The 15,512-nt window shown below is 48.4% G+C and overlaps 1 protein-coding gene across 2 annotated transcripts in view; it reads left to right on the top strand.

Annotated features, from left to right (window-relative positions):
- Window positions 1-15,512, top strand: part of ARHGEF28 (Rho guanine nucleotide exchange factor 28) — a 245,723-nt gene that overhangs the window by 50,452 nt on the left and 179,759 nt on the right. For both annotated transcript variants that reach the window (XM_040421454.1, XM_040421453.1), the window contains exons 3-4: window positions 4,806-4,953; window positions 7,568-7,861. In XM_040421454.1, coding sequence (XP_040277388.1) covers window positions 4,806-4,953; window positions 7,568-7,861 — 442 coding nt within the window. The remainder of the gene's footprint in view (window positions 1-4,805; window positions 4,954-7,567; window positions 7,862-15,512) is intronic.

Genomic DNA, 15,512 nt, shown 5'->3' with positions numbered 1-15,512 from the left:
TAAAATCTTTCTCGCTGAGTTCATTGAGGGACACAGGACCGTGGGTATAGCTGCTGATGCCTCTAGGAGGCGACACTAGGCTAAAAAGTGTTAGCTCCTCCCACCGGCTAGATCACCTCCAGCCTGGAGAGAGCATATCAGTTTGTGCACAAGCAGTAGGAGGAAAAGAAATCAGAAATTAAATAACATAACAATGGGTGGGTCCGAACCAAAAACTGAGGATGCTACCAGTTAATCAACTGCCGTCACCTGCGGCAAAAATTGGAAACAAAAACAATTGAACTCAGCGAGAAAAAGATTTAACAGGTGAGTCCACAAAAATCTTGTTTTTTCGCTCGTATCATTGGGGGACACAGAACCGTGGGACGTTCCAAAGCAGTCCACTGGGAGGGAAGAAACCACACACCCATGGAAGACCTTGCGACCCAGAGCGGCGTCTGCCGACTCAAAGGTCTGCACTTGGTAGAACTTGGTAAACGTGTGCAAGGAAGACCAGGTTGCTGCCTTACACAGCTGCAAAGCGGAAGCCTGGTGGAAACTGACCCAAGAAGCGTTCACCGCCCTGGTCGAGTAAGCCGTGGTACGGAGGGGCGGAGCCAATGGCCAAGTAGATCCATCTTAAATCCGCAGAGCAGGAGCCACGTCCAGCTGGTGGAGGGCCCTTTCTCTAGGATGCAAAGGCGAGGGACAAAATGAAGGAAGAACGATGTCCTCGTTGATATGGAAGGTGGCGACTACCTTTGGAAGAAAGAAAGGCATCGCCTTATCTTGGGGCAGAATAAAAAAAGGGCTCCCTACAGGAGAGCGCCGCCAATTCCGACACGCGCCTGATGGAGGTGACTGCCACCAGAAAGGCCACTTTCCAGGAAAGAATGCTGAGAGAAACCGTGTCAAGAGGCTCAAAGGGAGCTGATTGGATAGAACCAAGCACAAGGTTCAAATCAAAAGAGGTTAAAGCGGGGCGATAAGGAGGGACAGTGTGAGCCACCCCTTGGAGAAAGGTCTTAACCGGGGCTTTTTGCGCCAGAGGTCGCTGGAAATAGATCGCAAGCGCCGACACAGAACTAAGACTAAGACCCAAATTCAGCCCCATTTGCAAAAAGGAGAGGATTGTGGGAAAGGATAAACGGAGCGGAGGGAGGCGACGGTCCGCACAGAAGCGCAGGAAAGACTTCCAAGTCCTGTCATATATTTTGGTTGACGTTGGCTTCCTGGCCTTAATCATGGTACAAACGACTCCATCGGAGAAACCCCGCCTCTTCAGAATGGCGGTTTCAATAGCCACGCCGTCGAACATAGCGATTCTAAATGCTGATGGAAGACGGGTCCCTGAGAGAGAAGGTCATCCCTGAGTGGAAGCGACCACGGAGCGTCTCCTAGGAGATGGATGAGATCGGTGTACCAGGCTCTGCGCGACCAATCTAGGAGGATGAGAATCGTGTGGATACCCTCCCTCTTAATTCTGCGAGGGACCCGGGGTGGGAGAGGGGGAAGACGTACAAGAGGGAAAAGCCATCCCATGGGACCACTAGTGCGTCTACTGCGCATGCCCGGGGATCTCTTGTCCGCGAGATGAAGGTGGGAAGCTTGTGGTTGATCCTGGGTGCCATCAGATCCACGTCCAGACGGCTCCAATGGAGACAGATGGAGTCGAGCACCTCTGGGTGCAGAGACCACTCGCCTGGGTCCACGGTCTTCTGGCTGAGGAAGTCTGCCGTCCGATTCTCCACTCCTGGAATGTAGACTGCGCTGGTACATGTTCCTCCGCCTATTTTAGAATTTTGGCCGCCATCACCGCCCGACTGCGTGTCCCTCCCTGGTGGTTGATGTACCCCACCGCTGTGGCATTGTCCAAACATTTGCCTTGGACTGTCCGAGGTGGGAAGATTCCGCCCCATCCGAGGAGGCTGGCATCGGTGGTGATGGCTGACCATGAGACCGGGAGAAAGGATTTGCCGGAGACCAAGGTTGGAGTCGAAAGCCACCACCTGAAGTCCGACTGCACCTGCGGAGGAAGGGCGATGGTATGGTCCAAGGAACTTGGTGTCTTGTCCCAGGATGACAAGATCGCCTGCTGGAGTGGACGAGTGTGAAATTGCGCAAACGGAAGCGCCTGAAAGGAAGAAACCATTGTTCCCAACACTCGCATGCAAAGCCGGATTGATGGACGTCTGCACCAGAGGAGAAGACGAACCGACTGCTGAAGGGATAATCGCTTGTCCGAGTGGAGGCAGACTATCGCTGTGGCCCTGTCGAGGATCATGCCGATGAAAGTAATCCGCCTGCTGGGATGCTGTGCTGACTTATGGAAGTTCACCAGCCAGCCAAAACGTGCCAGGGTGTCCATCCAGGGTGAGGAGTAAACTTTCCTCGTTCAGACTGAAGGTTGCAGCCTTGACGAGGAGGTCGTCCAGATAGGGGATCAGGGTAACGTCCCTGGAACGGAGAAGGGCGAGGAAAGGAACGAGCCTCTTCGTAAATGCTTGCGGTGCTGTTGCTACGCCGAAGGGTAGAGCCACGAACTGATAGTGGTGAGACTCCACCGCAAAGCGAAGACGACTTTTGTGCGTGGGAGCAATGGGAATGTGCAGGTATGCGTCCTGAATGTCCACCGAGGTAAGGAACTCGCACCGTTCCAGAGAGGCAACCACGGAGTGAAGAAACTCCATCCTGAAGTGCTGGACCCTGACAAACCGGTTCAGCAACTTGAGGTCTAGCATCGGGCGAATGGATCCCTCTTTCTTGGTGGTGATAAAGAGGTTTGAATAAAAAGCTGTGAACTGCTCCGCAGGCGGAACCGGGGAGATCACTCCCTGAGTGAGAAGGGATTATAATGCCTGAAAAACGGCAGCGGCCCGAACTCGGTCTCTGGAAGAATCGGTCCGGCGGGGTGGAGGCCAACTTGATCTTGTAACCCGAGGTTACTATCTCGAGTACCCAGTCGTCGGAAATGTCCCTTCATGCTGAAGATTGTCTACTGGCCTGGGTGCGGACGGGTTGTGCCCGCAGGCGCCAGGCTGGTTGAGGTTTGAAGAATGGTTTTCTCTTCTGCTCTTGATTTAAAAACCCTGGGTGGCGCCCCTGCCGACAGACGTATGCCGGAGAAGTGGCGAAAGGAGCACAAACGGGAGTTCGAGGGCCTGGAGCAAACCAGACACTTGGCCTTTCCCTGTGGGAGGTGGGTACTTTTGCCGCCCGTGGCCTCAGATGATCTCGTCAAAACCAGTACCGAACAAATGAGAACCCGAAACGGGAAGCCCCGTAAGAATGCTTTGTTGAGCAGTCTTCAGCCCAGACTTTAAGCCACACCTCTGAGCGGATGAACAGGCAACAAGAGTGCCCGCATCCAAAGAGGCCTCGCAGAGGTACCTTCCCGCCTTAGAGATCTGCAGGGCCAAAGACTAGAGGCCCGCCGGGGGAAGATCAGCCACGATGTCCTGGTGCAGGCGAAAGGGCCCATTCAGAGAGGCAAAAATAGGACGAAGCGCAGAGCCAGCCGTCACAAAGGTGTACTTGGTTAAAGACTCCAGGGGGAGATCTACAGGGTCCTGAAGGGACGTGCCATCGGCCACAGGGATAGCGGTATGCTTAGTGAGACGCGCTACGGGTGGGTCCACTTTGGGCGGGAACGACCATTTCGCGACCAGGTCTGGCGGAAAGGGGTATAACAGATCGAGGCGCTTAGATGCGCTGACACGACGATCTGGATGGTCCCATGCCTTGGCAACGACGACCGAAAAATCGTCATGCAAGGGAAAGGCCTTAGGGGCTTGTCTCGGGCAGAGAAACAACTCCCTGGCGGCTAGAAGAAAAGTCGTCCTGAACCTGAAAGGTGTCCCGGACAGCAACGACCAGGCTATTTACCATGGAAGCAATCTTAGAAGATTGTTCCTGATCCAGATCCGAGTCTGAATCAAGTACCTCCCCTTCGGACAGTGTCTCGTCTGGGAGGGAGGACATTTCTGAGGGTGGCCTCGGGGGAGGTGGAGGCACTGAGGCGTTAGAAGAGGAAAATGGTCCTGTTCTGGGCCTCTTGTGAGCAGGTCTGCCCCTAGGTTAGTCGCCCGAGGAAGGCGTGGGATGCGCAGGTGAGGAGTGGTCAACCAATTGACCCATGAGAGAAAGGGTGGATTGGGAAACTTTTGATAGGTCCTCTACTGCCCAAAACAGGGCGTGGGCCCAATCAGGGCTGGTCTGGGCGCACAGCATGTGGTACACAGGGAGTCTGACTGGCCGCGAGGAAACTTGAGCTCGCATTTTGCTCAAGCGTAGTGGGTGGGGGCTGGTGGCGGGCGGGCGTCAAACATGGGTTCGTACATGGCTCCAAGAGCTGGTCCCAGGGCTGGAGGGATATAGGGTTCTCCTACCAGAAAAGCTGCAGGTGGAACCAGGTCCTGATTTCCCCCAATGAATCTTCCTGCCGACCGAGGTAAAGGGGGAGAGGAATGCCGGCTTCTCCCAGGGCCAGCGTGGCAAAAAGAGGCAACCCCGCCCTCCTAGGAGTGTCCGCCTAGTAGGCTCGGCGGAGAGGTAAACAGCTGATAAAATGAGAACTAAATATTTCTTTCTGATAAGACATATTTCAAAGTTTCTTATGGTTGCTTGTACTATTGATTTATGCAAAGTTCACTGGTATTTTCCGGCTTCACAATATTAATAGCCTTTCCTTCGTATAGGTGTCCCTGGTGCAAAACTCGGGCTGACATAAAAATCTCCATGTTTCCTCTCACATGCATGGTCTATTTAACTAGCAGAAAATCTGAGGTTGTAGAATTTTTGGGAAATGCTCTCTGTTTGTTTTCCAGGGTCAGATGACTGTATTTGCACAGTTTGGTGAAGATTTCCATCTCCCAGAAGATGCTGAGTTTTACTTTGTTTACAGCGGGTCCAGTCACAGGCATGTTTCGTTTGCTGAACGCCTCAGTGCTAAATCTCTGCGATCCATTTTCCCAGGTCAGAAGAATTTTGTGTTAAGAACAGATTATACACTTGTGTCACTGTTACATCTGCTGAGTCAGCGCTTGCTAGATTAACATGATTGGCCTCATTTATCCAAATGAACATGGCCATGACCATGTTGGGCATAACAGTCAATCAGGACTTGGATTTCATTTCTTAGGCTACTTTCACACTGGCGTTTTGGCTTTCCGTTTGTGAGATCCGTTCAGGGCTCTCACAAGCGGTCCAAAACTGCAGTTTTGCCCTAATGCTTTCTGAATGGAAAAGGATCCGCTCAGAATGCATCAGTTTGCCTCCATTCCATCTCCATTCCGCTTTGGAGGCTGTTTGCAGCGTTTTGGTGTCCATCTGATAAAACTTAGCCAAACGGATCCGTACTGACACACAATGTAAGACAATAGAAAACAGATCCGTCCTCTATTGACTTTCAATGGTGTTCAAGACGGATGGCTATGTTAAAGATAATACAAACGGATCCGTTCTGAACGGATGCAGACGGTTGTATTATCTGAACGGATCCGTCTGTGCAGATCCATGATGGATCCGCACCAAACGCGAGTGTGAAATTAGCCTTAAGTTGTCGTGTAAAAAATGACCGCTGCATTGCAGTTGGGTGCCATGGACAAGACCCTCGAAATATACTCAGTGCCCTGCAGCTGGAGCCCCTAACGATCAGCAGTAATCAGTAGGGGAGAACCTGGCGCCAAGTGATCGGTTTGTCTGCAGCACCTCTGCAGAGAAATGAAGTATTTTGTAGTTCCAGTGGAAATCTGATAATGTGTTAACATGCGGGATCCTCCAGAGACCCAGACTTAGGGCTTATGCACACGAACGTATGTATTTTGCGGGCCGCAAAACATACAGGTGACATCCATTTTTTTTCGGATCCATTGTAACCATGCCTGTTCTGGTCCATAAAATGGACAAGATTAGGACATGTTCTATCTTTTTTGCGGAACGGCCATGCGGACATACGGAAACAGAATGCATATGGAGTCATTTCCGTTTTTTTGCGGACCCATTGAAGTGAATGGTTCCGCATACGTTCTGCAGAAAAATGGAACAGACACGGAAAAAAGATACGTTCATGAGCATGAGCCCCTATAGAAAGAGGTCCCTAATGGAGACCCACCCCAATTTTACAAGCAGGAATTGGTTCTTCCACCAACAAGCAACTCTGTGTAGTCGCTCATCTTCGTTCCAGTGGCCACTGCATGGGGAATGTAGTATTTCTTGGCCCCCCCTTTCAAATTAAAGGGGTTTTCCATAAGTTCTATATTTATGAAAACTCTGTAGGATAGGTCATCAATATCTGATTGATGGGGGTTCGACACCTGTCACCCACACTGATTAGCTGTTTGAAGAGGCCGCTGCACTCCTTACAGCAGACATGCTCAACCTGCGGCCCTCCAGCTGTTGTAAAACTACAACTCCCACAATGCCCTGCTGTAGGCTGATAGCTGTAGGCTGTTTGGGCATGCTGGGAGTTGTAGTTTTGCAACAGCTGGAGGGCCGCAGGTTGAGCATGCCTGCCTTACAGCTTACCAACATTGTATAGTGGCTGTGCTTGGTATTGCAGCTGAGGCCCATTCACTTGAATTGCTCCTAGGCCATGTGAACAATGAACGTGATATTACTGGCCTCGGAAGAGTGCGGCGGCCTCTTCAAACAGCCGATCAGCAGGGTTACCAGGAGTCATACCTCCACTGATCAGATGTTGCCGACCTATTAATGTCAAACTCCTGGAAAAACCCTTTAAAGCGGTTATATGGTAACAAATATTGATGACCTATCCTCTGGATAGGTCTTCAATATCAGATCGGTGGGGGTCTGACATCCAGAACCCCCGCCGATCAGCGGTTAGAAGAGGCTGGGCGCTCAGTGAGCCCCTTTGAAGTGATTGGGGCTGAGCTGCAATACCAATTCCAGCCACTATACTATGTACAGCGCTATGCTTGGGAAAACTTCCAGTGAGCGCAGCGGCTCCCGGAAACAACTGATCCACGAGGGTGTCTTGACTCGGACCCCCGCTGATCTAATAATGATGACCCCCCCCCCCATCCCCAGATTAATGGTTTCAAGCAGCCCCAGGTGCTGGAAACTACTGTATACAGTGGGTGGAGGGTCTGTCCTCTGTAGTTTCTGGTGCTGGAGTGCTGAGCTCAGCTCCTGTTCATTTGAAGCATAGATCATCACTTTCTAAGTTTTGGAAAACCCCTGACTTTACCCTTGATCTTCATGTGCCCTAACAGTACACATGGAAAGGGATTATCCAGACGGGATGTGTTTTATTAGTTTCATTAGAGTTTTATTTGCTTTTCAAGGTTTTTCCGGGGGAACTTGTAAGAAAAGATTGACTTTCTGATTCCCAAATAAGTATGGAAAAGTGTGTACCTACAGTTAGGAGTTACGGTTTATATGCTAACCAAACAGCAAACATATTGGTGTATTTATTCAGTAGATTACCGGTATGTGTGATTCTGGTTCTGAGAATTGTATCGTATGTTTGTTTTTGTCTTCTAAAACCATAAAAAAATATAAAAAAATAATTATATATATTATTATTATTTTACTGTAATAAAGCTGCTGTCTTTCATTTGTTCTCCAGGTCACAATTGTGCAGAGTCACTGAGTGTGACCGTGTGTATGCACACCCACGGCTATTCTCCGGTGATTGTGGCTTGTACATCGATCTCTTATGTGAGGGATAAAGCATGCAGCGTCTCGCACTCCCTGAAAAGCCATTGCGATCGCCTAACTTCTTCCAGCCATCAGACCATACTTGAACAGTTGGATGTGACTCTCCAGGACCTCAAGTTGCTAGACCGGAACATGATGCTGTGCTTAGCGCATGAGGACTTACCTCCCTCTTGGGATATTTTGGGATCATATTCTCAGTCTGGTAAGGTTGCCTCATAGACGGCAGGATGAAAGGTTAAGATTGAGTACATTTTATTTGCAGGTGGGATTGCTCTCTAGGATTGTGTTTCATCACCTTGCTGTTCTCCAGTCACTGGCTGACATTATGTAAAGGTTAAAGAGGAGCGGTCACCTCTCCTGACGTGTCTGTTCTAGTGCTTACTTGCATTTCTCGTGTAATAACTATTCTATTATGACCATATGTTGTACTATTCTTCTATTATTCCTTCTATAAGTTGTTAGCAGTTTGCTATCAAGGTCCAGGTGGCTGTTAGCAGTTGGGGTTGGATTCCTGCGCAGTCTGAAAGTGTCAGCACTGTTTGCATAGTGTCAGACTGTGCAGGGACATTCCCCCCCCCCCCCCCCCCCCACCTGGAGACACCCATCTGGACCTTCATTGTAATCTGCTAGCAATTCATTCACGGCTTCTAGAAGGAATAATAAAGGAAGGGGACAACAGTTGAGGCATTTGGATGTGGTAATATCGTCGCTTGAAATGAAAGCAGTGAAGTTCCGTTTTCCTTTGGGTTCACTAGTAGTTAGCTGCAGTTGTAGTTCATTGGCCGCGTGTAGTGTGGCTTCAGCACTTTCAGACGTGCTGTACCTTATGGTGCTTCAACCTTCCTTCGTCAGTGCTGTGAAGTCTAGGAGGTAACATGAAGGCTTACATCCCAGGCTAGCAGATCATTCCCCAACTGTGGTATTGCAGGAAAAGCTGAGAGAAGGCCGTAGCACCACTGCGAGCACCGCTGCCTCCTCAAACATCTGGTGGGGGTCCGACGTCTGGGACCCCCGCCAATCAATCAGATACTGAGGATAGGTCATCAGTTACAAAGTCTCAGAAAACCCCTTTGAGGCCACCTGCACACGTTGTGGAATATGTGAGGTTTTTTCGTGCGGATTCCCGTGCGTAAAAACTGCAGTGTAGTAGAGGACCAGCATAGTGTATGAAAATACGCAAATCTCATGTACGCTTTGTGGGTCTTATTTGTGTGGAAGTTGACCTGCCATGCGGGTTTCCAAAACAGCAGCATGTCAATTATGTTTGCGGATTTCACCCTTTTCCATTGAAGGGTAAGATCTGCGCCAAACCCCTATCAAACCTGCACCAGAAACTGCTGTTAGAAAGTGTGGATTTTGGTGCAGAAACGCGCATAAATCTACGTGCAATTTAGTACGGATCTTATGTGCGTTTACCTGCACTTCGGGTGCAGTCACGCGCTTTTTTTGGGTGCGGAAAATCCGCACCATGTACAGAGCGGCAGGTCACAGTCTCATCCACACCATGAGGTTTTCCGTAAAAAAAAAAAATGAACACATAACTTGCCATGTGGTGCGGATTGTCAGTCGTGGTTTCTGCATTTCTGCCATGGATTTCACTTTTTGCAGTGCAGAGGGAGAAATCTGTGGCATTTCTGCGAGGATTTCCCCAATTTGGTGTGGATTTTGCTACTGTGGAGGACTGGTATATCCGCTGTAAATCTGCCCGACAGATGGTTGTTTGTGCTTTTTTGTCTAAATTTGTGTATTTTTCACCTTTATTGTTCGATTTGCTCCTGTTTTATTAGTCTCTGGGGAGATTTATCAAACTGGTGTAAAGGAAGACGGACTTAGTTGCCCATAGCAACCAGATTCCAGCTTTCATTTTCTAAAGGAGCTGTGAAAAATGAAAGGTGGAATCTGATTGGTTGCTATGGGCGACTAAGCCAGGTTTCCTTTACAAGATTTTTGACAAATCCACCCCTCTTTTTCCAGGTTTGACATTTTTTTTGTTTTAGGCTGATTTGGGGGATGTGGTCTGAGTGTCAGACTGATTTATGTATTTGTGCCTTTTTTCATCTGTTTTAGTCTCAAATTTGGTCTAATTTATACTCCTCTTCATGGGTGGTATAGTTTTGTTCGCTGGCTTTGTGTGGGGCCGTGCGTCAATTTTATTTAAAAAGTTGCATCTTCAGGTCAACACCGTCTTTTCACAAACTTAAAACCTGTATATGGCGGCAACGTTTTATTTACGGTAATATACGACTTTTCTGCTGCACTTTTGCACCTAATTTGTGAGCTGATGAGACAGTCGTCTAATTGCACACGATCCACCTGCGCCTGGACGAATACAAAGACTCATCGCCTAATTCATCCCCTGCCGTGCAAAATAGTGGCAGGCTAATCCACTACACCGGTCTAATCGCCGGCCTGATAAATGACCCCCAGCCAGTCTTATAGCCGTACCTTTTATGTACCTGCTAAGGCTGGCTTCACATATGCGCTTTGAACTCCAGCAGTCTGTTCCGGCAGAGGAGCAGACTGCCGGAGATCACTGTATCCGGCATAGCTGGATGTCACCGTGCACCGCCGCATCCCCATTTACTGTAATTGGATCCGGCGGCTTTCCGGAATATATGCCGGCTTTCGGCCAGACAAAAAATGCTGCGTGTAGTATTTTTTGGTCTGGCTGAAAGCTAGCAGGTATGCCGGACACAGTGAATTCCGGCAGACTGTTTATTTGGCGGAACAGACTGCCAGAGTTCAAGGGCACATATGTGAATCCAGCCTAAGGGCGCATTCACACCACCGTAGTGTTTTGCGGTCCACAATTTGCAGCACTATGATAGAAATGCCTATTCTTGGACGTAATTGCAGACAAGAATAGGACATGCTCTGTCTTTTTTTATGGGGCCATGGAAACTTTCGGAACGGATGCGGATCCATTCATACAGTCATGTGACCGAGCCCTACCAAGAAGAGAAAAGTAAGGCTAGTGTCACAATAGCGCTAAACTGTTCCAGAAGGCTGTTCCGGTAGAGAAACAGACTGCCGGAATTCATTGACTGTAAGGGAACCCGGACTGTTTCCAACATTACTGCCAGGATTTTGCCAGTCAAGAAACACTGCATGCAGCATTATTTATCTGGCCGAATTTCGGCACTAATGTCGGAAACAGGCCAGATCCCTGCTGGGTCCCATTATAGTCAGAGGGGCTTGGCGTGCTGTGGCTGGAACAGCCTGCCCGTAACTAGCCTATGGCTACTTTCACACTAGCGTTAAAGTTTTGCGGTATTGAGTTCCGTCATAGGGGCTCAATACCGTAAAAAAAAACGCATCCGTTTTGTCCTAATGCATTCTGAATGGAAAGAAATCCGTTCAGTATGCATCAGGATGTCTTTTGTTCCGTCCCTTTTACGGTATTTGGCCGGAGAAAATACCACAGAATGCTGCGGTATTTTCTCTGGCCAAAATTCCGGAACACTTGCCGGAATGCCAGATCCGGCATTAATTTCCATTGAAATGTATTAATGCAGGATCCGGTACCAAGTGTTCAGGAAATTGCCGCATTTACGCATCCGGTTTTCCAGTCTGCGCATGCGCAGACCTTTTAAAAAAGGTGTAAAAAAATAAATACTGGATCCGTTTTTCCGGATGACACCAGAGAGACAGATCCGTTATTTCAATGCATTTGTCAGATGGATCCGGAAACAAATGATCTCCGTTTGCATACGGATTTCCGGATCTGGCAGGCAGTTCTGGCAATGGAACTGTCTGCTGGATTCTTCTAACGCAAGTGTGAAAGCACCCTAACCCAAGCAGTAGTAACCCATGCATGCAGTACTTTTTCTACCATCAATAATAACTGATCTCTGACACAAACTAATCAAATAAAGGTGGATCAGTTATTTTTAGTGCTAACTGACGCTGAGCATACCTGATGCTCAAATTAACGGGTCCTTTTATTTTTTTTGTTTATTTTTCTTTAGGCTACTTTTACACTAGCGTTGTATTTTTGCGGTATTGAGATCCGTCCTAGGGTCTCAATACCAGGACAAAACTGAACAGAACGGAGTGCCCCAAAATGCATTCTGTTCCGTTTAGTTGCGGTTTGCTCTCTGGTATGGGAACGCAACATGTTGTAGTTTACTTTCCTTCCTGGGATGCGGAGCAAGACTGCTCTGGCATGACCCCCAATGCAAGTCAATGGGGACGGATCCGTTTTCTCTGCCACAATAGAAAACTGATCTGTCCCCCATTGACTTTCAATGGAGTTAATCACGGATCCGTCTTGGCAATGTTAAAGATAATACAACCGGATCCGTTCTGAACGGATGTAGACGGTTGTATTATCAGTAACTGAAGCGTTTGGCTGAACCCTGCCGGATCCAGTAAAAACGCTGGTGTGAAAGTAGCCTTACTTCTGACGGATCAGAAGAATGGAAAACTAAATGGTGATGTGAACACAGCCTTATGCAGACAATAATGCCAAGTAATGTACCAGCAGTATATAGACGGTATATGGGTATTACTGGCCCGTTAGCGGGTCTTATTTCTGTCTCTTTGCTGAATGCTCCAATAATGAAACAGTGGTGATAGAAGATGAAAGCATAAATGGCCAGCAGTGCCTTAACCTTCTGCCTTCCTGTTTCCGTGAGCTTCCTGCTTCGCTAACGGTGCCCATTGTTCCATGGGTTGTCATGCTTCCGTGGCAGCCTTGTGGGATGTAACATTGTGCGCAGGCTTTGGCCAAATCAAACCTTATGATACATGAGGGGTTTTTGGTTACACCTCAAATTGTGCTTTTTGTTGAAATAACCTATACTTATTGTTAAGCCTCATGCACACGGCCGTTGTTTTGGTCCGCATCCGAGCCGCAGTATTTGCGGCTTGGATGCGGAACCATTCACTTCAGTGGGGCCGCAAAAGATGCGGACAGCACTTCGTGCTCCGTTCCGTGGTCTGCAAAAAAAAAATATAACCTGTCCTATTCTTGTCCATTTTGCGGACGAGCATAGGCGGTTATATTAATGGCTGTCCACGCTGTTCCGCAAATTGCAGAACGCACACGGACGCCATCCGTGTTTTGCGGATCCGCGATTTGCAGACCGCGAAACACACAACGGTCGTGTGCATGGGGCCTTATTTTGTATTTATTTTCTTAGTTTTTTTGGTGTTTTTCCAAGGACTGAGCAGGATCTGCATCAATGTGTTCCTGCTAGGAGGAGTAGTCTTATGGAGGTGGCTCTTGCCAGTATGTGTATTTATGTACAGGCTGTGATGTCACAATAGAGCAATTCTGTGTATTTATGGCCTTCATTTTATGTCAAGGTAGAGTGCGCCATAAACACATAAAACCAGGCAGATAGTAAATGCATATCAATAGCCTGATGTCACAGCCGATGGCATCATAAATTCATAAAACAGTAAAGTGCATCATAAACGCACACGATTGGCCGCACTCAAAAGAGAGCGCATTATTAATGTCATTTAATAGAGGACATCATAACTGCAGAAAACATTACAGTTCATCATGAATGCATGTATACCTCGATGTAAGAAATATACATCAACATACCTTTATTCTGGATCTAAAAGCAGGACTAACTATACTTTTATGCTTTTTTTTGTGCAAGGGGATCCTGGGAAAAAAAAAACATACATCAGAGTGTGTTTTTTTTTTTTTTTTGTGTGTGTGTCAAGAGATGATATATGAAACTATACAGTTGCATACGCTGGGGCTATATCTTCAGGGGCACACGCTGAGCATAAAAATCCTAAGGTAGAACAGCGCCTTAAAGGGGTCTCACGTCAGCAGATGGCATTTATCATGTAGAGGAAGTTAATACAAGGCACTTACTAATGTGTTGTGATTCTCCATATTGCCTCATATTGCCTCATATTGCCACAGCTCATATCCAGGGGTTACGACTAGGGATGAGCGAATCGACTTCGGATGAAACATCCGAAGTCGATTTGCATAAAACTTCGTTCTAATACTGTACCACTTGGAACCAAACCTGAATTCGGGAAATGTTTTTTTTTTTACAGTATAAATCAAGACTTTGCGCAGAAATAACTTCGGCTCATCGGAGCCAATACATTCTAATACTGTACGGAGCGCTCGCTCCGTACAGTGTTGAAACAAAGTTTTATGCGAATCGACTTCGGATGTTTAATCCGAAGTCGATTCGCTCATCCCTAGTTACGACCCCCGTGCAATCCAGCAGCCGTGCTTGGGCTTGCACACTGTAGGAAAAACCACTGGCTTATGCGCACTCCTGGCCAGTGGCGTACCAAGGGGGGGGCGGCCCGCCCCGAATGCCACTCACAAGGGGGGTGCCAGCCGCGACTGAAGATAAAAAAAAATAAAAAATAATGTGGCGAGTGGGCCAGGCGTGGCGCTGTGATAGTGGCAGGGCTCCAGATGGTCTCTCCCTCCCCCTGTGCTGCTGCCGCCGCGGCCAATAAGAAGAGGGGCAGGGCCGGGGGAGGGGCTGTGGCCACTGCGCCACCAATGAAGATAACTGACCTGTTAATACAAATGCAGGAGGCGGGTGCCGGCTATTTGATTCCGGCACCCGCCTCCTGCATTTGTATTAACAGGTCAGTTATCTTCATTAACATTGAGTGCGCCCCCCCCCCCCCCCCCCCCCAGTATAATAAACATTGAGTGCGCCCCCCCCCCGTATAATAAACATTGAGTGCGGCCCCCCCCCCCCCCAGTATAATAAACATTGGTGGGCAGTGGGCAGTGCCAATGAGGGTTAAAAAATAAAAAATTAACTCACCTCCTCCAATTGATCGCGTAGCTGCTGCCGGTCTACTTGTAATTTCTTCAGGACCTGTGGTGACGTCACTGAGCTCCAGCCTCTATCACATGGTCCATTACCATGGTGATGGATCATGTGATGTATCATGTGATGAGCTCAGTGACATCACCACAGGTCCTGAAGAAAGTACATGAGACCTGCTGCTACGCGATCAATTGGAGGTGGTGAGTTAATTTTTATTTATTTTTTTAACCCTCATTGGCACTGCCCACCAATGTTTATTATGTTGGGGGGGGGGGGAGCGCACTGTGCCACCAATGTTTATTATACTGGGGTGTTGGGGGGGGGGGGGGCGCACTGCACCACCAATGTTTATATGTTTATTATGCTAGGGAGGGGGGGCGCACTGCCCACCAATGTTTATTATGTTGGGGGGGCACACTGCGCCACCAATGTTTATTATACTAGGGTGTTGGGGGGGGGGGGGCGCACTGCACCACCAATGTTTATATGTTTATTATGCTAGGGAGGGGGGGGCGCACTGCCCACCAATGTTTATTATGTTGGGGGGGCACACTGCGCCACCAATGTTTATTATACTAGGGTGTTGGGGGGGGGGGGGGCGCACTGCACCACCAATGTTTATATGTTTATTATGCTAGGGAGGGGGGGCGCACTGCCCACCAATGTTTATTATGTTGGGGGGGGCGCACTGCGCCACCAATGTTTATTATACTGGGGTTTAAGGGGGTGCAGGTTTTTATTTTATTAAGGAAGGGTCAAGGGGTCTATTAAGGGGTGGTTAATGGGTTTTAATAAAGGGGGTTAATGGGTTTATTTCGTTAAGGGGGTGTGCAGAGGTTTATTTTAGTAAGGGGTTTTATTTTTATTTATAAATATTATTGAAAACATTGAAAAAAGTTTGTGCATGTTTTCTTAACTTTCTTGGGGGGGTATGTGCATGTGCCAAACAAAGGGTTCGCCCTGGGTGCCAAATGCTCTAGGTACGCCCCTGCTCCTGGCCACCAGATAGGCCAGCACTTTTTCCTGTAGTATAGTGTTCAAACTCAACCATTGCTCATGGATAGCAGGGTGGTCGTA

This window comes from Bufo bufo, chromosome 2 (assembly GCF_905171765.1).
Source record: "Bufo bufo chromosome 2, aBufBuf1.1, whole genome shotgun sequence".
Classification (NCBI taxonomy): domain Eukaryota; kingdom Metazoa; phylum Chordata; class Amphibia; order Anura; family Bufonidae; genus Bufo; species Bufo bufo.
The sequence above is the reverse complement of the archived record's forward strand: the minus strand, read 5'-3'. Positions and strand labels throughout refer to the sequence as shown.